The sequence below is a fragment of the Equus asinus genome, chromosome 30 (genome assembly GCF_041296235.1).
Source record: "Equus asinus isolate D_3611 breed Donkey chromosome 30, EquAss-T2T_v2, whole genome shotgun sequence".
Classification (NCBI taxonomy): Eukaryota; Metazoa; Chordata; class Mammalia; order Perissodactyla; family Equidae; genus Equus; species Equus asinus.
The window spans coordinates 15,210,799-15,238,511 of NC_091819.1; the positions used below are offsets into that span (position 1 = coordinate 15,210,799).

Below are 27,713 nucleotides of genomic sequence, written 5' to 3' on the forward strand. Positions count from 1 at the left end.
TAATTCACATGTGTTATCTTGGCCTTTACTCAACCAATAAAGGCCATTATAAATAGAATATTGTTACTAGTCCTTAATAATGAAGGTGATAAGAAATCAACTTCTAAACTAAGAGCAATCTAGAAACTCTGACATCACGAAGCAGATGATTCAGAAATAACAGTACTAGGCACACAATAAAAATGACTTGTTTTGCTTGGTTTTAGAGTAACTCCTTAGATGTTAGAAAGGGCAAATCATTACCATTCATTTTCTTGTTCACCTTGCAAATGGGCTGGATCATTGCCAGAAATCTGAATTCTTGGGAGAGCCATTTAAATCTTCAAATAAATTGATTCGATATTCTAATAACTTATTTTGACGGTTAAGATTTAACATGAGTGTTACTACAGTTGAGTTGATCTTAAAAAAATACCAACCTTTGGGAAGAGAGAGGTAGAAGTAAGTCTAGATTAATAGAATTTATAGCTCAGTCACGGTGAATTTTAAAAATACATTTTTCTTTCAATAATTATTTTATGTTCTAAATGAGGTAAAATTTGTAAAATCTGCATTAAAGTAATGTTGAGGGCACTCTGGTGACAACAATGAGGTTTATTTTTGCCAAAAGGTCAGAGGGAAACATTAATTGCTGTTTATCAACTGGGAACTTCATACTACATCGTCCAAGGATAGAAGATTAGTGGGTATCACCCCATCAGAGAATCCTCACGAAAAAGCCAAATTCAAAGATTATGAAATTGGCAAGCCTTTCAAACAAAGATGTGCTCAGCACTTCACTGATGAGATGACGGGTCTTGTGAGTTACAATGGATGGGGATGATGTGAAACACAACCCCGTCCGGCCTATCCCAGTTTAGAAACCTGTGGGCGTGCTTCCATTTGCTTGGGCATCGCGCACACACACGTACACGGATGAATCAAGCTACAGCGTTAGAAATCACTGACATATGAGATCAAAATAAATAAGAGAAACGAGCTGTTCTTTATACCTAGAAATAGCTGAAAATCGCTGACAAATTTGAAAAGGTAACGGTTTTCACTTTAGCACCATGGATTGTGATGAAATCCCGTTTCTATCACGGTGGCAAGCAGGACTGTGTGCAATCAGGAAGATGGGGTGACGAGTTGGAGGCAATGTAGATTTCTGCTTCAAAAACAGAAGCTATGGTGTAATCTGAGAACAATGGGATATATATAGCAAATAAAAATTGTAAAATATTTCTTCTTTGCTGTTCTTCTTAGGCGGATTTTCCTGAACTGGGGGTCGCGGCTGAGGGAGTGCTTTTTGATAGAGGAAACCCGAGTCCTAGTCCTTTTGGCCTCTGCATGGCTTGAATTGGCTCAGCGATCCCCTTGCCATCTCGTCCAAGCCCTGATCCAGGGGTCCAGCCCATGTTCTGGAGCATTCGATTTCCAATGTTGTTTTCTAGGATTGGCTGTGCGTTTTCTCCTACAATTCCTGAAATTATAAAATGACGCAAAACATTAGTATGGAAGCTGAAGATCCTCTCAGGTTGAGAAAACCACGTTCTCCCAAGTTTTTCTTTCAATGAGGGCCGCAGGAGGGTCGTTTATTCATCTTTAGATAAGTAGCTTGTTGTGGTAGAGGAATCAATGGAAAAACAGACCTTGGTTAGAGTCTCAGATCTTCCGCTCAGTAGCTAAGTTATTTAACCTCTTCCGTGTTCTCATCTGTAGAACAGGCGTAATACGACCTGCTCTGGCTACTCACAAAGTTGTAGGGGTCAGATGAGATCACGTATGAAAAGCAAGTTCTCAGTAAATGACAAAGGACTCCACCAAGAGACTTATTTTCACCACCATGTTAGCCTCATAGATATTTCTGAAAATCACCAACTTACAGCATAATATCTTACATTTGCTCAGGGCCTTGACATTCAATAAAACCAAAACTAAAACCAAAGCAAAGAAAATGCATAATTGATGGGCATCCTTAATTCCTGGGATTTTGCATTCTTATAATCCTGTTCTTGTTATTTATTATTCAGTCTGGAACACATGCATCCTTTAATTCCATTCCTCTTCCTCCTTCCATTTCTATGTTTTTTGTGGAGTTTTTTTTGGCGAGGAAGATTGGCCCTGAGCTAACATCTGTTGCTAATCTTCCTCTTTTTGCTTCAGGGAGATTGTCACTGAGCTAACACCCATGCCAATCTTCCTCTATTTTGTATGTGGGATGCCACCACAGCATGGCTTGATGAGTGGTGTGTAGGTCTGTGTGTGGGATCTGAACCTGCGAACCCCGGGCTGCCGAAGCAGAGTGCAAGAACTTAACCACTAAGTCACTGGGCTGGCCCCATCCATTTCTATGTTTTATTGACTACAGAAGTAGGCAAGGAGGGAAAAATCGAGCAAAATAATATTAGACTTACATATAAAATAGTCTCCTTCCTATTTCCCTCCCTCCCACCCCTACTTACTTTCATTCCTTATTTTGGAAAAGAGATTGGCTAGAGCTTAACATGAAATACAGAAACTGCTGTTGTTTTCCCTATTTTCTTAGCAAAGACAACTGAGAGATGCACCTATTTTAGGCGTTTTCTATTTGGTGACATTTTCAAAGAGTGATTTTTAATTTACACTTTTTTGGCGGCTCTTACGGTAAAAGAACACATATACCATATATTTGATTCTAGGGGAAAACGTAGAAGCACTAAATATCTAACGTCGAAGGATTGAGAAATGAACAAATGCTGTAAAAGTCAAGGAATCTCAAGAACCTGGGCTGCTTCCTCCAGCCGCAGGCTTGGCCTTGGTCTGCCCGCCCCCGTTGTGGCACAGGCTGGCTCTCCGTGAGTGATCCATTTCTGTTCTTTCTCTAGCAGCGCCTATTACATTATGGTGTATGAAAACAGAATAGAGCCAATCTGGAGCTAACCAGATATAAGCGATCAGAACTCTCAATTACCAGAGCTGTTCTTGTGATTACTCCCCTTGCAGTAGAACGAAGCGATCATCAAACAAATATTGGATATTGTTTAGGAAAAAAGAGGTGAGGGTAGCTGAAAACCACCTTTGTTTCAGTGAGAACATATTCAGCCCAGTCTCCTACACCAGGGCTTCCCATGACGTCTGCTGCAGAACTCGGAGGCCACAAACGTACAGGGGTGTAGCATTTGCCCACCCTTCCCTCCCTCGGCCTCCAGGGAGAAAGATGTCTCACTTTTCAGAGATGGGCAGGATGCCTGTGCTCCAGCATATTTCTGCTCTGAAATGTGGGCTGTGTCTTCCGAGACAGTTTGAGGGTTGTTGACAGAATCATTCACGACTCTCAAAGGCTTGTGAGTCAGATGTCTCTTTAGCACCAACTCACATCCCCATCATCATCAATGTTTCCTCCCCCACTGGGGATTATGTCAGCATCTTCTACCCGACTCCTACCTCCCCCCAAATTTGGGACTCTCTGTCCTACTCCTTCTCTAAGACTATGTTTAAGATGGTGACACAAGGCACAGAAGGATCCTCAGTCATCAATAACAATAACAAAAATATTACCAATGGGACTGCAGAGCATAGTGTTCTGTTTCTTGGCTTGAGTGGTGGTTACACAAATGGCCAATTTATCACTGTTCTTTAAAGTGCACCTATACATTTCCATGTATCCTTTGGTATATGTATTTCACAGTAAAAAATAATAATAAGAGACATGTCAGGGTTGAACCAACAGTAATCTTATCTGGTAAACTGTAGCTGGCGTTCTGGGGAATAGCAAGTGGACTGTTCCTCCTGATTCTGACCTGTAGAAGAACGACTCTGCAAAGCGCTAGAGATGAGTTTTAATTACCAAAACTCTTATTTATTATAGAGTAATCACCAATGAACTTTCAAAGCCCTTTATGGAACATTTTCATATTCTCAATCTTCAGTGCATTTTAGGACTGAGAATTGAATACATTGTTGTCATTTACTAAATTCATTATCGTGAGTAAGAACTGGGTTACCACAATCATGAGTTGCCTTCGGGTTTGTCAAATTGGTTCTTAGCTCATCGAAACAAGTATCTCAACATGTAATAGCAAAAACCTTGGGGCTGGCCCCGTGGCTGAGTGGTTAAGTTCGCGTGCTCCGCTGCAGGCGGCCCAGTGTTTCGTCGGTTCGAATCCTGGGCGCGGACATGGCACTGCTCATCAAACCACGCTGAGGCAGCGTCCCACATGCCACAACTAGAAGGACCCACAACGAAGAATATACAACTATGTACTGGGGGACTTTGGGGAGAAAAAGGAAAAAAATAAAAAAAAAGAAAAAACCTTCAATTGCGAACAGCTTGAATGGCAACAAGTAGTGTCAAAGAAAAATTCTTGACTTACATTATTTACTGCTTGACCAGGGCAAAATACGCATATAGAGACTTTATATATATATTTAAACATATAAAAATATACATATATATAAAAAACAGAAAACGGACCTCAATTAGAAAACAAAACAAAGAAAAGCCTTTTGTGAGAATTCTTGCTTAATGTCATAACAAAAAAAGCAATTTTTATTTTGAAGTTACGATTATGGTGGCAATAAAGGCAGACCACTAGGCATCTAATTTTTTTCTTGAACAGCTGCTGATCAGGTATGTCAGCTTCAACAGCCCACTAACATTTTGTCCTATCTCTCTGATTTTTCAGTGATTGCCATGAATTAATTTAATTCCATCTGTAAGCTAGAATCAGATTGGAGGTCTAATGCTGCTCTGGGTGACACATCTGTTTAACCATAGTTTTGATACAAGAGCTTGCAAAAATTCAGGTCTAAAATTTGTTTAATATTTAAGAAAAAATATGAGGTCAATTTAAAACATCTCTGCAAAAATTGCTAAATGCGGTCAATTCTCAGTTCTAAAGGGAACAGCAAATGGTAATTCATTTCACTATCATAACTTTAAAATGTTGCTATTTCAAGCCTGGTGGTGGGATTGTCCACCCAACTCCTCCCAGGCTTGTGTTTTTATACAGGTGGAAAAGAATCCATTCTCTCTCTCTTTTGTAACACTCGTTTCCTTTCTCTTCTAAATGAAGATAAAAGAGAATGAGTAAGATAAAACAAAGCATTATCTTGTTCTTTGAAGAAAAACAATAAAAAGAAAGGAGGAGGAACATTTAATTTCTTAAATGCTACATCTTTCCACACAGAAACACGGATTCCTGAAAAAAAAGCAAAACAAGGGCTTTTCTATACAACCTTAAAAAAACCCCAGATACTTCATTTTTCACAGAAAATGATTCTAGAGTGAGACCTACTGTTGCTCTCTCATCCTTCTTTGATGAGATTAAGGCTTGGGAGTGGAACACCTCAGTCTCAGCACAGCATCCTACAACCATAATTTCCTTTTCTTTGGCTCCTGGCAGCGATAAATCCTTTAAGTCCTTTCCTAGAACGCTATCCTCCTGCTCGGGCAATTTTAGCAATACACAGCCCGCTAACCCTTCCGCAGGCTCCCGCTCCAGCCCCCCTTATGCTGGATCTCTTATATCTATTACAGCGGAGTCGGTCTGGTCCTTCCCCCTCAAATCTTCCACAGAGTATTGTGGATGGTAATTCACTTGCGTAATTGGCTCAAGAGATGAAAATCTTGTATCGGCCTCTCTTAGCTGCTAATCTATCCAGCTGACTGCAAGCCTAATTGGCAGCTTGTTTAGTAATTTGGCTCCTAAAGTGTTGTATTGATGTTGGATAAACAGCCAATGGAAGGGGAGGTGACACATGCTGCTTCCCACATCACAGCTCATGCACTCGCTCAGTCCCTACCCTGTATTCAGAAGGCGTGCCTTCAGTGTTCCTGCGCCCTCTTTCATCCCATCCTCCTTTCCCCATGACTTTACTAGCCAGCCGAAGGCAGAGCTGTTATTATTAGCCATGTTATTAAAATTGCGAGTTATAGCACTGTTGTCTGTTCTCAGTAACTAACTTAGGGACAGGAGTTTTTGATTACGGTTACGAAACAGCATTCAGCCCAGTTTGAGGTGTGAGAAAGCGGTAGGTGCTACCACTCTTTGTTAAATGTTTTAATCATTGCATTAATAAGGAAAAGCCTCACTAATTCTGACCATTCTACATTTTATCTGCAATATTGCAGATGGTTTTCATGTGAATTTTGTTAAATAAAATCCGTTCCAATAGTTAGCTCCTTACAAATATAAGACACTTACTTTTTTTTTTTTTTTTGAGGAAGATTAGCCCTGAGCTAACATCTGCTGCCAATCCTTTTTGTTGAGGAAGACTGGCCCTGAGCTAACATTGAGCTAACATTCGTACCCATCTTCCTCCATTTTATGTGGGACGCCTGCCACAGCATGGCTTGACAAGTGGTGGCATGTCCACACCCGGGATCCGAACTGGCAAACCCCAGGCCGCCAAAGCAGAACATGCGAACTTAACCACTGTGCCACCGGGCTGGCCCCCACTTACTTTTTAAATAACGAAAATTTAATGTAAAAGCAGTTTCTTGCTTTTTTTCTTAAGTCATGAAAACTTTGCAGAATAGAGAATGAAAGATAAGACCTGTATTGACATGTTTAGAGAAGGGAGTGTTTTCATTTATTTAATTTTATTTTTATTGAGGTAACACCAGTTTAGAATAATATATAGGTTTCAGGTGCACAACATTATAATTTGACATCTGTACACACTACAGCATGTTCACCACCAAAAGTCTAGTTTCCACGCATCACCATACAATTGACCTCCTTTACCCATTTTACCCTCCCCACACCCACCCAGAAGTCTTTTTATTAACAGATATTTTGGTTATACAGACATATTTCTTATGGAATGATTACGTATCAAAGAACAGTGTTTTCAAAAAACTAAAAAAATCTTAAAACTGTATTGGTTCTGGAGGCACACAGATCGTAACACTGTAACATTGTTACAATATAATCAGGACCATTTATGGTCTGTCTACTAGGTACCAGGCACGCGGTTTACTTGTTAGGCATATGACATTCATTATCTCCATTCCTCATCACAACTGTGCAGGGTGGGAACTATAATGAGCCTCAGAGAGATGAAATAACTTGACCATGACCGTATAGAAAGCTAAGATTCGAAGACTGGTTAAGCACGGCCTCCCTATGAGAATTAATGGCAAGCAAACAATTTTAGTGGAGATGATGTTTCAAATAATTTTTTAAAAAAATTAGTTGGGTTATAGATGAACTGGAATACTAACTCCTCTCAATTTGCATTTGAACAAGGTACAGCGCCCATACACTGGATAGCAAAATATAATGATGTCTGCAAGCTCTTAGAGACTGCAAATACTTCCATATCCATCATTTCTTTTGATCTTCCTTGACAACCTGAAAGGCAGGTATCATTGGCTCCGTTTTACAGATGAAACTGAGGTTTTAAGAGGTAACACACCTACCCAAAGTCAACTGGCTAAAAGGTGTCCAAGTTAGAACTTAGGATATTTCGACCCAAATGCCACCCTTTCACTGGCTGGACACTGAACTTAAAATATTACATCACCAATATTTTCCACTATGTCATTTATTCTGTCATATTTTCCCAAATGACTGAGATTTTGTTCTGTTCCCAACTTTCAAACTTCTGGAAAAATTACTAGTTTAAACTAGCATAGCAAGTCTGTCTGAAGAGAGTGTTTCAACTCTCCTGAAATCCTAAAGATTCATTTTGTTTGTTATAAATCCAGCCACTCTAGTTTCCTCTGGCTGGAATTTAAATTACAACCTAAGTGCTAACCTGTATTTATTGTGAACAGCATACACTGGGTTTTGTTCTTTTGTCCATTATGATAATCCCTGAATTTAACTGATACATTTATTCCATTTACATTTATTGTGATTATTGATATGTCTGGATTTATTTCTATTATATTATTTAATGCTATTTACTGTGCGTTTCTCTACATTTTTGTGGACTTCTCTACATTTTTGTTTCCTCCTTTCTGGCATCTATTGCTTGCTTATACTAGCTTGAAAATTATACGTTATATTTCTATTCTTTTGGTCATTACCTTTAAATGTCAACATGCATATCTGACTTATTATTCCCTCACATTTTACATATTGTGTCCATAGTTTTGGTTCCATCTTCCTTTTATATATCAAAATTAATCATTTTCATGGTCATGGTCACCATCATTATTACTTTTATATGTTCAATATCAGTTTAGCTTTACGCACATGTTTAACCATTTCTTTGCTGACAATTCTTTCTTGGTTTTCATCTTTTTTTTATGGATTCTGTTTTCTTCTACATGATGTATTAAATTTAGGAATAATGGGTCTTCAACTAAAAATGTCTTATTTCATCCTCACTCTTGGGAAATGGTTTAACTGGATATAAAACTCTAGATTGACTCAGCTATTTTATGTCTGCACTTTAAAAATATTATCTCATCTTCTGGACTATACTGCTGTTTTTAAGTTTTCTACCAGTGTAATTTCATTTCTATGTAGATTATTGGATTATATCTTTTCTCCTTCGGTGCTTTTCAGTTCTTTTCTTTGTCTTTAGTGATCTGAATTTTTATTACAATGTGCCAGGTATGACTTTATATTTACTATTTCCTGATAAAGACTTGTACTCTTTAAATATGAAGGTTCACATTTTTCTTCAGTTGTAAAAATTCTGTCATTCTCATTGAATTCTGTCAATATTCTCACGGCATACTGCATCTCCCTATTCTTTCTACTCCTTCGGGAAGTTCTATCAGACATATGTTCAACTTCACTGTCTTTCTAGTCCCACAGCTACTCTTTTATACTTTACGTATTTTTATCCCCCTGACCTTCTTTTAGCTTGTTTGTGACTGCTCTTAAAAGTCACTGTTTATTTCAGCTGTATCTAATCTGCTGTTGAACCTACCCAGTGAACTTACAATTTTTGAGATTTTTTTCATAATAAATAATCTCAATTTTCTACTTTGTTTTTTACCACTTCTGTCTTATTTTTTCTCCAGTTATTCCCTTTCATTTTTGAATCTGTTTTTATAACTATTGTTTTTTTTTCTTTCGGTTTTGGTTTATGAGGTCCTCTTCAGTAGGTTTTCATTTGTGGTGATTCTTGAGACTTGGTTGAAGGCAAGTACCACTAGAATGGTTTTGCATTTGCTTCAAAGATTAGTTTTTTTTTAAGGTATACTTTTTTGGTGAGGAAGATTGGCCCTAGCTAACATCTGTTGCCAATCTTCCTCTTTGTTTTTTTCTCCCCAAAGCCCCAGTACATAGTTGGATACCTTCATTGTAAGTCATTACAGCTGTGTGGGATGCCACCACAGCATGGCTTGATGGGCGGTATGTAGGTCCATGCCCAGGATCCAAACTGGCGAACCCTGGGCTACCAAGGTGGAGTGTCTGAACTTAACCACTCAGCAATGGGGGCCAGCCTCTAAAGGCCAGTTTTTATATTAATTTTTTGGCTTGGTGTAATTTTAAACTAGAAACTCATGTGAGGGTAGGCTCTTGGTTACAAATCTTCAGAATTTTCTGCTTGGAGCCCAGGTGGAAACAAGATTCTTTATTTTCCTGTGCCTGGCAGGGGGTGGGAGGAGGGGGAATGTGGACTTTGGTTTCTAGTATGCCCTTTTCTGAGGATAGAGCTTTTCAGAGGTTCTGGTGTGATAAGGAGCCTTACACTCAGTTCTCCAGCTTGGCTCCCTTCCCAGGTGGGGCACTAACTTATTGGCAAAACTGGGCATGGGCACGGTGGCTGCTAAGGACCACTTTTGGTCTTGAATATTTCTCTTTCTTTCCTGCAGTTTCAGCTATGCATGTAAAAAGATGGCTTTACATTTTGCTCAGCATGTCCAGGCATTCTGTAGTTGAGTATTTTCTCATTATTTAGTCTTTCATATTGTCAGGAACAGAAGTTATTTTCTATCTAATATGTTGCTTACCCTCTTGTTAAGTGATTCTTGTGCCAAATGCTAATGGAGAGCTATTTAAGATGCTACTATAACTGAAAGGTAGTTTGGTGGTTCATGTATCAAGAGGTGGAGGGTTATATATTTCCTTGGCTTTTCTTATGTGTTCAGATATAGTTTAGTTTCCAAATTAATAACAACAATCCCCCCCAAAAGTCTGCCCCTTTTAAAATCCTGGAAAAGATAAGATAATCTACAGTAGTCATACAGATTCAGTGATAAAAGAAGTAAAAATATAATTATCGACCAGATAAATTTGAACTTAAGACATATAGCATCCTGAAAAGGAGCTTGGTTACATCAAACCTTTCTTTCTTTCTTTTGGTTAGGAAGATTGGCCCTGAGTTAACATGTGTTGCCAATGCTCCTCTTTTTGCTTGAGGAAAACTGTCCCTGAGCTAACATCTTTGCCAGTCTTCCTCTATTTTGTATGTGGGACGCTGCCACAGCATGGCTTGATGAGTGGTGTGTAGGTCCGCACCTCGGATCTGAACCTGTGAACACTAGGCTGTCAAAGCAGAGTGCACGAACTTGACCACTACACAACTGGGCTCGCCCCCAAACATTTCTTGATTATGTGCAGTGTTGGATCTGAACCTGTGAACACTAGGCTGTCAAAGCAGAGTGCACGAACCTGACCACTACACAACTGGGCTCGCCCCCAAACATTTCTTGATTATGTGCAGTATGACTTTTAATTAAAAGCACGCCTTCTAAAAATCATCATCTATTATGATTTACAACCTGCCTTTACTGCCTTAAATATTCATAAAGATTATTTTATTATTGAAATATCAGTGAGATGCAAAGGAAAAAGTTGAAAAGCCACAAAAAGCTGCAATACAACCTCTTGCCAAGAACTTGCATGTCCATGAAAACACAGTTACCCTGGAGCAGTATCTACATTGAGATATTAAACTTCAATTGGCATCTTTTTGCATAATTTAAAATGTACAGAAAAAAGGTTGACTTACTATGATGAATATTTTCCCTAGGATATTATTTCAATAGAAAGCAAAATAATAATAGTAAATACTAATTGTGGAGAACAGTGAATTTAGTAATGTATAGTGGAAAAACATTTTTTAAAAAATGTAATAGCTACAATATCTCCATAAGCATAGTTAAATCTTTTTCCTATGAAAATCTCAATCAGCTATGACTTCCACCAAAAACAAAGACCAGAAGCGACATTGCTGACTGCCTTTTAAAAATGTGTTAATAATATTCCTATTCTGTTCACTGCTTTTCTTCACCTTTACAGATGACATTTTTCAAACTATAAAATGCATTCTGCTGGCAAGCCTCCTTGCTTCAACAGTTCTCAATTTTATAATAGTAAATCTACATCCTTTGCTACTGAGACATCCACTATCTTTTGGTATGTGACTTTGAATGAGGCAGAGAACAAGCCATACATTTAAAAATCAATATCTAACCTTATCAATATTCATTTTACTTTGTCAATACAAAATACAAAGGTGAAAGAGCAGTAAATAAGCAAAAGCAGTGAAATAAATCTGGTGTTCCTGTCACAATTAATAAATGTTCAACCGATAACACTGCTGGCTAGTCCATAGCCTTATAAAGCGACTGAAATGATGCTTCAGTGCTATTGTTAAAACAGGGTGATTAAAATTTTCAATACACTAGCAGGTAAAGATCAGATTTGGGGTGATTAATTTCATAAGGCACTTTAAATGTTTTTAAAAAATACTATTATGCATACAATACATAACTTATCTTCAGAGTCTTAAATTGTTGTATAAACTCAGTATGGGATTATAAAGTCAAAGTGCTAATTATAGTTTTCTGACAATTTTTTGGTAAATCTTTTCTAAACCTGCTGTTTGACCGCCTAATATTTCACATATAAATCAGACAGGATCATTAAACAATATTCAAGCTGTCAGCCTTTTATTCCCTGTTTCAAACGAGAGAAGTTATCTTCACCTGCATTTTTCCAGCTTAGACTGAATGTTCAATAAAGGCAGAAGGAACTGTGAAAATATGTCTCAATTCAATGTGATTTTTGGGAGGTCTGCAAGGGCCTAAATAAAATGGTGAGAATATTCTGTTTAAAATAATTCTACAGGCTAACTCAATTTGGGAAGCTTACAAATAAAACTGACTCTTTATTATGCGACTGACTATATTCCAGAATTTGAAAATTATAATTTTCAAAGATGAGATAATCTAGGATTCATAACCTCATTATCAAAGTGTATTTATGCAAAAGCATTTCTTACTTGAATTCTGATAATAATCTTCACCTTAGAGTTGCTTCACTAGTATTAGAAAATATTCTTTTTAAAACTGAAGACTTTTAAATAACTTCATTCTCTTCCTCTTTGAGAGGAGCAGTTACGCATGGATTTAAAAAAATGCATTGAAAATGAGTAACACAATTCTCCTACTCTGCTGCTTTTTGAGTAATTACAAAAATGCATTCAATTTCTACGAATTTTATTCTTTAAGTAAAAAATCTAGTATTATGATCAAAAATCCTGAATCTTAAGAGAATCACAACCGTTTTGAAATATAACATCTGGAATAGACTGGTGTGAGCTTATGAATGTTTTAGGCTAAAGTTTAATGTTTATACCCGTACTCTGTAGAAATGATTTCCTCAGATGCTATTGAGTTGTAACATCAAAATCACCTTGTAGAAATAATTATATTATCCTCTCCTCAACCATTATGCTTTTTCCTTCTCACTTCACATATGTTCTGAGTGTTAGGACCTGACCCTGATACTCTCTCTTTCTGATGGCTGGCACTAAGGTGCTTTAGTCACATTGCTAAGATTGTTCTTGTACTATTTCTGCCACTAATGTTTGAATCATTGAAAGATACGAGAATTCAGGGGACCATTCAGCTGGAATGGGGATATTAAAGAATCCTATACCTGCCTCATGAAAGATTTGAATTGAAGAACTTATGACATGTATTCGATCTAAGTGGCTACATGTTCCTGTATAAAGAGATGTATCAGAAATATTCTAACGAATGTTCTGTATCTCTACATAGCAATATTTAGAATAAATCTTCTATGAAACCTAAGACATGTCATAGTGGGTTCAAGTAAAGATATTAACTAAGACAGTCTTTACATATAGATTCTTACAAGAAGGCCATAACTATGTTGTCATGGAAAGAACATGGGTTTAGGAGTTATGCGGTGTGGGCTTGAAACTTTCCTTTGCCATTCAATATTCATGTCTTCTTAGGTAGCGAAGAACAGCCTAACACTTTTCTGAATCTTAGTTTTATGGTGTAATATAAGCAGGTATTTCCTACTTCCAAATTCTGGAAATTTGATACAGCTAGAAAATGAAGAGCAGATATTATGCTTATAACTACATGCTTAGTTTCATAATGTAGCCCTTTTGATGGATGGGACAACTGTGTTATGAATGCTTCAGCTGTAAGTTACTCCTCAGTTTTGTCATGCTCAACTACGAGATAGTTCCCGAAATAGAGAATTTAAGCTTCACATCTTTTATTTCCTTTGAAATCACCATGTCAAGATACATACATACACATAAATATTTTTCCCCCTCCTCACTGCTTACTCTTATGTTGACATGAATCTTATTTTCATATTCTATAATTAATCATGGAAAAAATAACTTTTCCTATAAAAGGTTTCCCAAATGGAGTTAAGAGAAAGTTTATGAATCTGAATGGTTAAGGGTCCCAGGCAACAGGCCAAGGCTATTATTCTTTGAAACTGATCAAGGATCTACACCGAAAACATTTCCTCCTAGTCAGCTTGCTGCATCACAAATCCATTATGGTTAATTGTTGTTTATTCCTACTTGGGTGTCTACGTTTTAATGCCTTGCTGGCTTCTTCCTATCACTGGTTTTTATCTCTGCCTCCCTTACCATTGCTCTTGCATGAAATTTTGCAATACATACTCCTGTTACTCATTTCCTTCACTACCCAGCTTGAGTCTTTGCCCTTCCAGCAAGGCGTCCTGTCCCCTCTGGTCTGGTAACTTCTCTGCTCAGCATGGTTTCCTCTCTACCACATTCATTGGAATGACACGACTTTTGACGTGGAAATGATGACAGATTTTTCACTCTAATGCTAATGTTGTCTAAATAAGAAAAGATGAATCTGCAGAATGGGGACTAGAAACCAGAGTGCCACATTCATGGCCAGTTTCCATTCACTACAACATGGGCCTTGTGTTTTGAAGTTGCTCCTAGACTTTGGAATTTATTACTATTCATCTCTTCTGTGGTTATTTGCCTTTTTGTCCATTTATGCCTTATTTTCCCAGTAAGTCTATAAATTTCTTGAGGTCAAAGACACAGCCTTTGAAGTTTCTGGGTCCTTCAGTATCTCGCACAAAGTCTTGCATTTGGGCAGGTGTGTAGCAAATACTTTATTGATCGGCTGCCTAAAAAATCTACACAAGGAACATGCAATACATCCCGACACCAAATGCAAATGATTTCCTAGTTTCTCATAACTCTGCCTCTTCTTCAATGCAAGTGATTAAGAATTATCGGTATTTTATTCTTGATAATTTATGAACTTTCTATTTGGGTCCCGCCCCATGCTCTTTTTCTTTTACCTGCTATAGAAGGTCCAGGCAATGGCGCAGCTTTTCTTCTCCGTTTGATATCTCCCGTGCATAAGGATCCTAAATGCATGCTTGTTTGCCTACAAGTAATTATCAGAAAAAACTATTAACAAAGAGGAAAAAATGCCACATAAATACACAGCTTGTATAATCTGAAGCTAAATCAAAACATTCTCAACAAAGATGGAGCAGCATAGTAAAACCACCAATCTTGCTTATATCGAAACATAATTACGTTTGTTGACAAGCGTTAAGCAGCTAAATGTGCCATCATAAATTGTTACTGGAATGAATAATATAAAAGGAATGCTTTTTAATTTTCAAAACTGGCAATCTTTCTGGCTCAACATAAAATCAAGCACTGTTGCTTCTGACAGGAAAATAGCTAAGATTAATTATCTAAAGAGATCACAATATTGTTGCTAGGTTATCAATTGGTTACTAATGCTTTACTGTCAGAACAACATTTATTACAGGAAAAGTATGATCAATTTCTTTTAGGATATTAGGTGGCAGTGAATTCTCTTAAAACATTTTAAATAGATAGAAGGAAATAGTGATGTTCTCCCTTATAAATCATATGCTTAGAATTCTTTAGTTAATTGTTTATTAGCTAGGTGAGGACACATAATTTGAATGCATTAATGCTGGTCTACCGGTACTAAACAGGTTAACTGGCTATTGGATTATGTTTGTAAAGACACGATATATAAGAACTGAGAAGCGGACCTTCTGCTATTCTTGCAACTAGTTAGATTATTCTGCCTAATTATGGACTCCTAAATTAAAGAGTTTTGGAAAAATTAGAAATGTCCCAAGCGGGAATCAACAAAAATGAATACAGAGATAGAAAGGACTTAAAAGTCCTCAAACCGTCCAAGCTATAGGACTCTGTGTTCATTTCCTGGATCAAAATCCCTGATGTGGAGTTGGGACAGTGTCTGGGGATCACGAAGCAGAAATAAATGAAGCGTGTTTATTGTAGCACATGTCCTTTTAGTAAGTCATAGAGATATTTGGTAGTACCCTGAAGTTTTATCAAACTCAATTTGAAAACCACCAGATTATTAGAGAAAAACTTAAAAGGAAAAAATTAGTTCAGGTAAACACCCAGATATATATTTATACACATACACTCAGGTGTTTAAATATAGCGAAAAATTGGAACTGGGGAGTAAAATCACTTTAATTATGAGTTCTACCTATAAGGTATCAAGTAAAGTGCAATTAATGAGCTGGCTGAGCCAAAGGGTGTAAGCAATCAAAGAAATATACCATGAAAATCCACCAATATAGAAAATAGCAAATGGGTATTTGTCTACTTTTCTCTTCCTTTTGTATGGAGGCATACTGTTTCTCTGTTATAGAATAAATATTTATAATTATTGAACTGTTTTTTAAAAACTAGTTCATTCAGTAATGACTAACTTTGCAGAAATATATATATACAGACACCTGTTTGTCAAAATGTTTATTAACATGCATAACTGTAACATTTTTATTGGATTTTGAGGTGTAACCTTGGCTCATATGCCAAGAAAAATGAATGGTTATGATCAGATTTACTTTTTAAGACTATACAGGAATTTTAAAAAGTTACAGTAATATCACAGAAGACACATCCCTTTTATATAAAGTTAATAAATCCACTTATTCGGCAAGCATTTATTAGTACCTACTACTGACTTAGCGTAAGACCCCATAGTGGTGGAGAAAATGAGAGGAGCAAAGAGGAGATGGAAGATAGAAAAGAAATGGAATGTTCAATTCCTATTATTGGAAGATTTTAATGTCTGAGTGGGGAGATAACGTCGTAAGTATATGAAATAATCAGGGACAGTGGTGGTAGTGATAGGCATAATCGACTTTATTAACTATTACTAGAGATGCTATTATTTAGGCCTTAAAACAATTCTAAACATGTTGCATTGAACACACCTTTTTTGCTTTGCAGGGAAAATTTGTGCTTCAATGGAAAATGATACTTTTAGAGTGTACCCTTTCAGTCACCTCATTCTGATTCTATGGGAGCTATTTTACAACTCTAAGTTACAGATAACGGAAAGCAAGGGAAAATAATTCTTGTTTATAGAAATGCAAATGAATTCTGTCCTGAGGAAGGCCCACCCTCCCTCCCGTGGAAAAGCCAGTTTTGCGTCCATTTGCCCATTCATTTCAATATTCGTCACTCCATACAAACTTGTGATTCTTTGACTTCTCCTTGGAACCTATAACAACATCTGCCTGGTTCCCTCATTAATTAATGAATTAAACAAAACCTCAAACACATGTTCATGGTATATCTGTAAAAGAGTCACGATTTTATCTTTAGGACAAAATTATCCTTTCACATCTCTGATCCCTCTTGAAACCCCTCCCTGGCAAAAGGCTGGAGGAGTTTACCTTCTGCAGAACGTTTACCAGACAGGCTCAGCCATCCGAAGGGCTGAGGAGGAGTGGAAGGTAATATTCTGAAAACAGAATAAAGTCAGAATCTGAACTCTGAAGCGTAGCCCTTGTGTTATTGAGCTGCGAAAACCAACCCGTGGACTATATCTGCTTCTGCTCCTCTTGTTAAAATAGAATATTCTTACAGTGTAAGCCACTGCTGGTCGGGTTTTCTATACTTGTGGCCGGAAGTGTTTCCAAATGATAGTTTGTTCTGTTCAGAGAATTGTGAGTCTTTCAGGATGGAGAGCCGTGTTTGGAGAAGGGACTATATAATGACAGAAGAAGAATGCTGGGGCTGGATCCTGGGCCATATATGCCACATATGCTCCATCAAGGCGGTTGGATTTTAGAGCTGATGTGGGGTCATTAAAGGTCACTCAGCAGGAGAGAAAGTTGGCCAGATTCGTGGGAAACTGGTAGATAGCTGGGGGTAGGCAGGATTGAGGTTAATGAAAAGGAGAGAAGCTAGGTTTGTGATAGTCCAGACACACATTTCCTCCGTGGTTATTCATCTCTAATTACGAATAACACAAAGTGGCCTCACAATGAAACTTCTTTGCGTTAGCACATCTGAGTGAGGACGTGGGCAGGAGTGGGAAGGCAGTCGATGAGAAGTCCTAATTCTGGATTATTTAAAAAATGATGCCCAGTTTTCATACTTTCAGATACATTTAAAGCTCAAATTAAGCTAAAGAAAATGAGCCAAGAGCATCCTTCTAAAGAAATATATTTTAGAAATAATTAGACAAAATACTTGAAAGTCTGATACAATAGAAGCTGCTCACTGTGACTGTAAGTACTGCTGGTTTCTACCTACATTGTCCCAGCACCAGTTGTATGTAACTGGAGTCTTTTAATTGCTTGAAAATCATTCTCCCAAGTCAATATTGCCTTTAAAACTTTATTATTTTTTTATACTATTAAAAATTATTAGGAAGGCCTGTTTACAAAGATGATGAAAAAACCCCCCAAAACTCCAGGAATAACTCCCTCTCCTAAACATTTTTCTCATCTGCTGGACCCCAAATTCCCTTTTGGGTCTCTTTATAGAACAAATGGAATATAACATTTTCATTCAACTCTCTTCCTCCACCCCCAACATAACTACAGAAAGCAAAAGAGATAAACATTCAAGGAGAATAAAGTTAGTTAATAAAGTCAGTACGTTGAACCCGAAGACCTGAGCCATAAGAAAACCAGCTGGCTGTATTTCAGTAATTCTATCAAGAATTGATTATCTGCTACGGCACATTGAGAGGTCTGGGTTATTGATCAGTAAGATTACCCCATTTAGGCTTGTCCTCCCCCCTTTTCCTTCAGACAGGTGGAATGGAGTTGCCACAAATAACACTAAGTAAGACCTACTCTTTTATTTAGTTGTCACTCTTAATGTAAAACATAGCAGTTATTTTTTAATTTAAAATCAATGAATGTCTGAAAGGCAGCCTTGGTGCTCCAGTCTGAATGAGTCATTTGTCTTTGCAAAGCAGAACACTTGGATTACTATTCAAGGTGACGGTTGGCAATTTTTGTTTTTTGTTTGTTTTTGGCTGTGGTGTTTGAAGAATGACAATACACTGGTGTTTGAAGAAGGACAATACATTGTCCTACGAACAGACCCAAAGTTATTAAAAAAGTAACGTTAAGATCCTTTTGTACGCGCTATAAGGAAATTACCAACCACCAATATCAGGGGATTTGTTCCAGCTGAGTAATTGCTTGCGGCGGAGGAGAGAAATCAAAACCTGGTAACTATAGCTATGGACACCTTTCATCTTAGGGGTAAACAAACACATATATTTAAGTGGAAAGGATAAAGAAATAATGCTGTTTGGTTATGGGTGATTAAGCATTGTCACTTAGTTATGATCTGAAACATGGTTTCCCGTGGACTAATTCTGAAAACTTTCCTATTAAATATTGGAAAAGCAGAGCTCAAAAAGAAGTCTTTGATCTGTTTTGTTTTGCTTTTGAAACAAACTTTGCTTGGTTTTTCCCATCAGCCTTTTAAATGGTGTGGTGGTAGAAACACAAAACACACGGCATTTTATCTGGAGGACAAAAGCTAAGAAAAATAAAAAATAAAAAATAAAAAATGTCAACAAACAAAAAAACAGAAACAAAAAAATCCTAGTGAGAACCACCTTGCCTGAAAACTTGGCTTTTGACACGGGCTGACAAGGACTGAAGCGGGCAGTGTCAAACACAATAAGATTAAAGAGCAGACAATAGGAACTTGTCTCTTCATTGTACGCATTTACCAGCAGAGGCTTTTCAGAGTATTAGGCCTAGTTAAAGCTGCCCTCTGGATAAAATGTGTTCCCAAGCAGCCTCAGACAAGCTGCAGAGGAGAGACAAACAGATGTGACTATGGTCCCTGGCATTTGGCAAGAACGCTCACTGTCAGTTAGAAAAATATAAGCCTGGACAGGGCATCAGCTGCACAGAAATGAAGCAGGTCTGTGGTGTCACTGGAGGAAGAATCCAGTGGTAGAGAGAAGTGTGCAGGCTGGAAAATCCAGTCCTGTGTGAGCTTCCCATTCTAGATCCAAATGACCCTCTCCTCCCTTTTATTCGGTGTCAATGTGTCTCAACATATTAAACTGAACAAGTAAACATCAGTATGTAGCTTTTTTCCTTTAGGACCCAAATGCACACTCAGTATTGAGTACCAGTCAAGCATAAATATTTCTTAACTACTAGGATGGCATTAAGTCCTTGTTTTTAACGGTGTTGTCTTTCAAAGCCCCTTCTTGTGCAGGAAGAACCCTCTGCATTTGGTTTTGTGGATCACATCTTGCCCAGCTCTTGGTTCTGGCACATTCTCTATGACATTGGTCGTTTGACTTCTCATTCTGCTTCAAGCCCATTTCCCCTCTCTTGGAACAATCCTGACTCTAGCAAGGGGTAGTTTAAGTTTTAACTCAGTGCCCTGAACTCAGTTCTTGCATCAGTAACTGGGCCCTTGCTTTATTCTGGACTTAGCCTCTTTCAACACAAACTTTCTGGTATCTTAGTTCGATCAGAATTAGGTCATTGCCTGCAATTCCCCAGATGTTAAAGTCTGGTTGAGAAATGCAACCTTGTGATTAAGGTTCTTTCTAATGCTGCCGGCAGACCCTCGACCAAGCATTGGCTGCTCCTGGCTCCCAACCCTGTTCACTGTCTACATGCTGGGACAATTCTTTACTCTGTGACTATTAACCTCCGATTACCTGTTGTCGAGTGATCTGCCTGCCCATGTGCAGTTCCTCTCAACAGCTTCGGATGGATCTGTCCTGTTCACATAGGCTCAACATAAGATTGACATAAGGGAAGCCATATTGTAAAAAAGAAACCATATTGTAACTCTGAATGACCTCTGATTAACTAACCCAGACAAGCTCCCAGCTGCTTTAAGTTAATAACTTTATTCTTTTGAGTTCCTTAGGAATGTGATGACCTCCAGGCAGAGAGTCTATGCTGATAACCATCATCAATGACAACTGCAAGATCAGGGTATAGGGCGTTGCTCTGGTCTCTGATGCATATCCAGTAAAACAAAAGACTATCAGAAACTAAGACCAGATGTCTGCCCCCACCCAGAGGCAAGCCGCCCATGTAACTGGCCTGTGGTCTTCGTTCTGTAAGATGGTTCTTTCGGACATTAGTCGGCCATCTTCCCTCTTGCTAGCAAGCCGTAATAAAACCTTTTCTCTCCTACCACCTTGTCTCCTGACTATTGGCATGTCTTGTGGTGGGCAGACGACCCCTCTTGGGCAGTAACACCGTCAGTGTCCCGTCAGAGAGTTTGAGTCCAGACCGACTTCTTCCCAATCTGCTTTATCCACATGACAGGTGGCTGCTACTGGAGCCAATGTTTGTTCTGTCTCTTCGGTGCCAGGTTGTGTGCTGATAAGCACTTCCCTCCTGTGGCTCCCAGTGCTCACAGCGAGCATGAGGGAGGGACTGCTGTGTGTCTGGAGCCTTCTCAGTGACCTTGGGGACCAGTTTCACTGCCTCATCAGTCAAGGACTCTCCCGGCTTCTTAGAGCAATGTCAGCGAGGCTGACCTGCAGTGAGCAAGGAGGAGAGACAGAGGGCTGGTGGGAGCCTTCAGGTGGTCTAGAGACCTCACGAAATCGTGTGTATGTACGCTTGTGTAGCAAGAGGGGCTGTGGTTCTTATCTGATTCTGAACCATTAACAGAGAGGGTTATCCAAATACTAGACAAAGTAGATTTATACCAAACTTCATAATCTAAAATAGAAAATACCTATCTTAAAATACATAGGCCAACTTTTCTAATTACATCATTGCAAACAACAGAATTTAATAATGCAAGTTTAAAAAAATCCTCCTCCAAATATCTACACTTTTCATATGCTCTATCTCAAAAAACACTGCCTTCATTCTGAGCCTCATCATCCTGTTTGAATTTTCTGCATGGGACACTAAACTAATATTTCCCAATCAATGAATATGCATGTGTGTTGGTTGAAAGGTATACGTGCAACAAAATACTGATGATGGTTCTCTCTGTGTGTTGGCATTTCGTGGCAATTTTCTTCGGGAGGCCTCTCATTATTATTGGACTTTATTTTTACAATGAGCAGGCAACAAAAAAGATACAAATTATAATTAGGTGGATTATAAACCGGCAAACAGTGGAATTAATAAATGCAAGTGGTTTTGGCAGCTGGAGAGGTTTCTTTGTCAAAAGCATAGTCAGACTTTTTTACCCTGTGGAAGCTGAGGTGCTAGTTCAAACTACAGGTTTTGGTGGCCTGATTTGCATCCGGGATGAGTCAGTCAGAACCTCTGTCCCTCTGATGCCACCATTTCTGCTTTCCCAACTAGTTCTCTGACAAAGCCTTTTTGTCACCATATTTGTCAATATCACAGAAGGATTTTTGCCCATCTTTGGCATGTTACTCAAACTCTCTTTCCCTCAATTTCTTTACCTTCAAGAACTGTGATTAGACTAGTACTTACCTCAAAGGCTTTTTTGAAGATTTTATTTAGAAATCATTTATGTAAGCACTTGGCAAAGTGCCTGCACACAGTCAGCAAGCAATAACTGTCAGCTATTAAATTTACTATTATTATCATCCCCATTGTATGGATAAGAAGCCCAGGGCACAGAGAAGTTAAATGATTTACCCAGGATCACACAGTTCAGGGGAACTGACGGGAATTGCTTTGTAGTACAAAACAGCCAGAGGAATGCCTAGTGCAGAATGTTATACACGCCAAATAAATACATGACCATAAAAACTCATTACATCTGAACACTATCGTATACTCCAATAATGATATGATTAGGGTCATTTCTAAATAACAAGTAGGTATTTTTTTGGTAGTTCAATAGAAAAGTTAAATTTTTCTTCAGGGCTTGCTTCTGCTTGCTTTAAATGTGTCACAGCATGTAAGAATAAAGTACTCATTTTTATTTCAAAAACTCAATAAAAATCCACGCGAATCTGGCAAGTCTGAAACCCACCGACTTTCTCAGCCCATTGCCGCCAATTTTCTCTCGGCCACCACTCAGTACTTCTTACTTCTAAGATGTCTTGCTTCTTCCATGTGGTGCGTCCCTTGCTTTACCTATAGCCCTGAGGATCTGCTATGCTAAGGATATCATTCTTTGTGTGTGTTAATAAACACACACTTCCATATCCCTAAACAACTCACTCAAATGCTTCTGCTTTTTGGACCTCTTCATTATTTGAAACAAATGGTACCCAAAAGGTGGTGGTCATTGTTTTACACAATTCAGGTAGATATTAGAAAAGTTCTAGGTGTATATGAATGAGGACATTCTCACATCCGGAGGAAAGCTCATCTTTTCATAGAGTAAATTAACTTCCATGGTACTGACATGCTTCCCAAATTTGTCCAATTCTTTTAGACCTGTTTTTTAAGGAAGTGCTAAGTCACTAAAGCCATTTATATATGTGCTAACACTAAAGCAATGTATTCTACCCGTTTGGAAAAACTTCTTTTCCATGTTTCCTGATTTCGAGCATCTTTGAGAGCCTGCTCTTTCTCCCTTCAGAGTTCTCCCGGTGCACTCAAATCTCAATGTCCTTTCTCTTCTTTAAACTTTCCTAATCTCACTGTCTTTCCAAGTGCTTTTTCTCTGTATTTCCTATCAATCTGGGCATATCTCTGTTGTTACACTTATCACACGGTATAGCCTCATGCTGTTTTCAGATTAAACATTAATCAGTTTGGCAGTTAAATATGTACCGGATTGTCAGTTAAATATATACCAGAAACAACCTGAGGCCAAGAACCATGCCTAATTCACAGAACCTGGCACTGCTTCTGTCATATATTAGAAACACAATAAATGTTTATGGAACTACAATGAATCAGACTACTGTAACAACCGTTGCTTCACATTTCCTTTGGCAATCAATCACGCTTTTTTGTGATAACACTTTTACTTTCTTGAATTGTTATTTAAATTCACTCACAAACATTCATGTAACAATGAACAAAACTTGACTGTGAATCAGGTATTCTACTAGATGCTAAATGAAACACAAAGAAGAGTAAGATGGTTCCAACCATCAAGGGGCTCATGGCCTAATGCAAGAAACACGAACAAGAAATTACTGTACAATGTAATAAATCCACAGGGCCACAGTAGCAGACCACCTCTCTGGGGAAATTGAGGAAAATTCATTTCGCCTGAATTCAAATTTGGATATTGTCTCTCCAAGCAGAATCTAAGATATTTGAGGAATCTTGGAGTATTCTTTATTCTTCACACCATAGTACCTAGGAAATAGTAGGCACTTAGTAAACTGATATTCATTTAATTTATTTGATTCCTAGCCATAGCTATACATTTCTGGAATCTGTTTATCATTGATATTTAGTATAGTTTTAACAATAAGCTTATTCTAATTTCCTTAAAAATGATAAAAAACAGCTGGCATTGACTCTTACGAGAGATAAAAAATTACTCAAAATAAACATGATTCTTTTGGAGATCTCCATTAAATGCAAGATGTGTCTACATTTCAAAAATTGGGATGTTGATCCTGATAACATCTTGCATCTTACATAAAAGAACCATCAAATCAGACTACAGATTCAGATATAATCTCATTCTCTCTCTGAAAATGACATTATGAAACGTTTCCTAGGATGTATGGTTGCCATGTTTAATATCTATCAATAAAATTATGGAGTATTCCTAATATTCTTAACTTTTTTGAGTGAAGTCTACGCATTACTCATTTTCGTATCCACTTCATTCAACGCAGTATATAATATTTGAATATGTCTGTGGAATTGACTTTTTACTATACTTTCTTGTTTGATATTTCTGACGTTAAACCAAGCTTTTAGTTCAGTTCTGAGGTAGCATTTTCGAACAGGCATGCTGAGTTTCTTTCATTTACCAGGTTCAGGGAACGATGGAGTTAAAAAGGGCAGGGCAGAGAATATATTTTATTATTTTGAATATATGTTGGTTTCTTAAGTCTTAGAATTTGTTATCTGAATTACCAGGAACATCTAAGCTCATTGGGTGCCAACTACATATGGGGTATTACGCTAAACATTTTCACATCCTTTATCTTGTTTAATCCTTACAGAAACATATCACAGGTCTGAGGAACCTGAGGTCCACAGTAACCGTTACTTGTCAAAGATCACATAAACAGGAAATGAAGTTATTGTATTTGAACCAAGGAATGCTTGCCTCAAAAGAATCATTTTTTTCCCCTGTACCATACTACCTCATTCAACTTAGTTTATTGTATTCCATTTAATAAACGTCTACTGAAAATGCAATGTACGCCATGCCCTACGCCATAAAACAGGATTGAGAAATAAAAAAGATATGTCTTTCATTTTCTAGGGGTTAAAGTCTACCGATCATGTGGCAAAATGATTTCAACGCAATATTCAAAGAGAATTCCAAGCTAGCATGTAAGGCATTCTAGGCCCCCAGGTGAGAGAATACATATGAAGAGGCACAAATGCCTTGACGTGCACACGATACGCCATCTTTGGGGCTCTGTAAGCAATTCGTTATGATGGGAGCTGGAACCTATGGAGGAGTGGAAAGAGACGACACCTCCTTGAATGCATCAAATTTTAATAAACTCAGTTAATCTGTCCATTTATAATTGTTTTAAATTCTCCAGGAAAATAGAATGAAGCTCCCTGTTTGACTAAATTAATCAGCTTATTAACTAAACTGACAGTTGAATTCAGTGGAAAAAGGCCTGTCCATAATTCTTTGTAGATATAGGATTTTATTGCAGCTGTAGTCAGAAAGTTAGTGCTCTAATGAAAAGATGGGATCAAATGCAGATCCATTTCCAAGGTACCTCTTGAAGTTGAGAGGTTTAGTTCATTCAATAGTCTACAATTTTCTTGCCTGATTGACTTGGCAGATACAGGCTCAAAACCGTAAAGGGCCACATGACTTTGCCTGTTGAGAGGGGACTTATGGCAATGTCATAATTCTATATGCTGCAGTGTACACTTGCTGAGTATGACTACTAAAGAGCAAAGGAAAAAGTGGTCGCTACTTTTATCTCCATATTGAGGAGGTGATAAAGACTACATATTTTAATAACAGGCCAGAATGTCTTAAACTTCTGAACGATGTAAGGAGTTATTTCTACTTTGGAATATGTCAGACAGCATTACTGTTTAATACACTTACTTGAAATTAGGTTAAATTATTGCTTGTTGGTGGAATTCAATTGGGAATCTATGACCCAGTTGAAATGCCACCTTCTTTACGCAGCCTTTTCTGATTGCCTTTGCCAGAAAAATCTCTTACCCTTTTGAGAAAACAGTATTTTCGAGCTTAAACTACAGCTACATAGGTACAAGAACTAGTACTCTAGCTAGACTGTGTATTCCTTGAAGGCAGTGGGGTCCACATCTGCTTTGTTTAAATAAATTCCCCTTAGCACTTAGAAGCCTTGCCAATATCAGGTACTTATCAAACAGTTATGGAATGAAATTTAACAAGGCATGCCAGAGTTTTTATAGTAACTTGTTTTTGTGATAATCAGTATTTTTACTGAGGTTCCAATTTCTATAGTAAATAAATGCTTACTTATGGTAGTAGAAAACCACAAAACTTATTCAGTCCATATCTTGGGCTTTGGGATATAAATAACTGCAAAAGCACTTGCACACATAAGCCAGCTTTTAAAGTATATGCAGGCACTTGATATTAAAGTATTCCCCTTTCTACATAATTTTGCCTTTCACTAAATTTAACTGTATGAAAAGAATGCTTTCAGTTCCTCCTCTTCCATGATAGTTTTTGGCAGATGAATGAGCATTATGTACACAAAACTTTTACAGACTTGTTAGCAAATGTTTACCAGACTGTGAAATATACCGTAACAGCTAGGTAATGTATCAGGGGGCTTGTGATGACTACATGAACACTAATGTTCTATAATCAGGAGGAAGAGTTCTCCAGGATTCTCCTAATTCAATTGAATGGAAATACTTGCAAAGTTGGAATGCATCAGCTTACATTCAAGATTAGTTTTGCCATCGAGATCTTTGAACCAAATATCCTTTATATGTATATAAATATATATATATATATATATATTTTTTTTTTTGTGAGGAAGACTGGCCCTAAGCTAACACCTGTTGCCAATCTTCCTCTATTTTATGTGGGATGCCGCCACAGTGTGGCTTGATGAGCAGCACTAGGTCCGCATCTGGGATCCAAACCTGTGAATCCCACGCCACCGAGGCAGAAGGCATGAACTTAACCAGTATGCCACGGGGCCAGTCCCCATCCTTTATAATTTTGGTAATTCAGATCTATTACTCTCAATATTTGGAAGATCTATTGCCTTTAAATGTCCATGGAGAAATATTCTACAAAAACTAATTTCAAATATAAAATAAGCCTTTCCTCTTCTCATTTATATAATAATTTTTTTTAGAAAAACATGTAAGCCTCTATATTTTTTAAATTTCAGAAACCAAATGCCAGATAATCGAACAGCAATCATTAGTCATGATTTCAAAATGTTGTCACTTTCTTTGCTGAATAACGTACAAATGGTCTAAATAATGTTTAAGATTACAATTATACAAGAGTCAATGGTTTTGCTTAAAAACAAGATACTATATTCTAGAAAAGTTAATCTTTATATGCCTTAGAAATAAGACTTGGAAAAAAAGGTACTGCTGTGTAAATTATCCACCATTTGCCCTGGAAAGTTACTTAACTCCTCTCTCTGATTCTTCATATGTAATATGGGGATAATAAGAATATCTACTGCATGGGGTAATTTTGGAAAGTAAATGAGTTAAAATAAATACATCACTAACACTCAATGAATCTTAGCAATATGCTATTAACTACAACAATGATGGGGATTTTTTTTCTTTAATTTAGGTATCATATTTTAAAATTCCCCTTCATTCTTGGTCCTCCTTACCTCCATACCCATTTATCTTGAAAGGCAGTATGGCACAATGGTTAGGACTGTGGACTCTGGAGGCAAAAGACATGATGTTCAATTCCTGTTCCTCCACTTAACAACCTAGGTGAACCTTGGCAAGGTACTTAATTTTTATGCCTCGCCTTTCCCATCTGTAAAATGGAGGCAATAATAGATTCAATCTCATAGAGATGATGTGAGAGTCAAATGAATGTGTGGCTCACGGTGTGCACTCAATAAGTGTTACCTCTCATTTCCCACAAAGGGAATGTGCATGGTGATAAATTAAATACTGCATAATTTGGCACCTATTTTTTCC

General features: G+C 37.7%; 1 protein-coding gene across 2 annotated transcripts in view; it reads right to left on the reverse strand.

The window, feature by feature from the left end:
* Nucleotides 1-574: 574 nt before the first annotated feature.
* The window catches only part of GPATCH2 (G-patch domain containing 2), a 177,595-nt gene continuing 150,456 nt past the window's right edge, over nucleotides 575-27,713 (reverse strand). For both annotated transcript variants that reach the window (XM_044762643.2, XM_014849879.3), the window contains 2 exons: nucleotides 14,499-14,587; nucleotides 575-1,462 (listed from right to left, as the gene is read on the reverse strand). In XM_044762643.2, coding sequence (XP_044618578.1) covers nucleotides 1,345-1,462; nucleotides 14,499-14,587 — 207 coding nt within the window. In that variant the 3' untranslated portion in view covers nucleotides 575-1,344. The remainder of the gene's footprint in view (nucleotides 1,463-14,498; nucleotides 14,588-27,713) is intronic.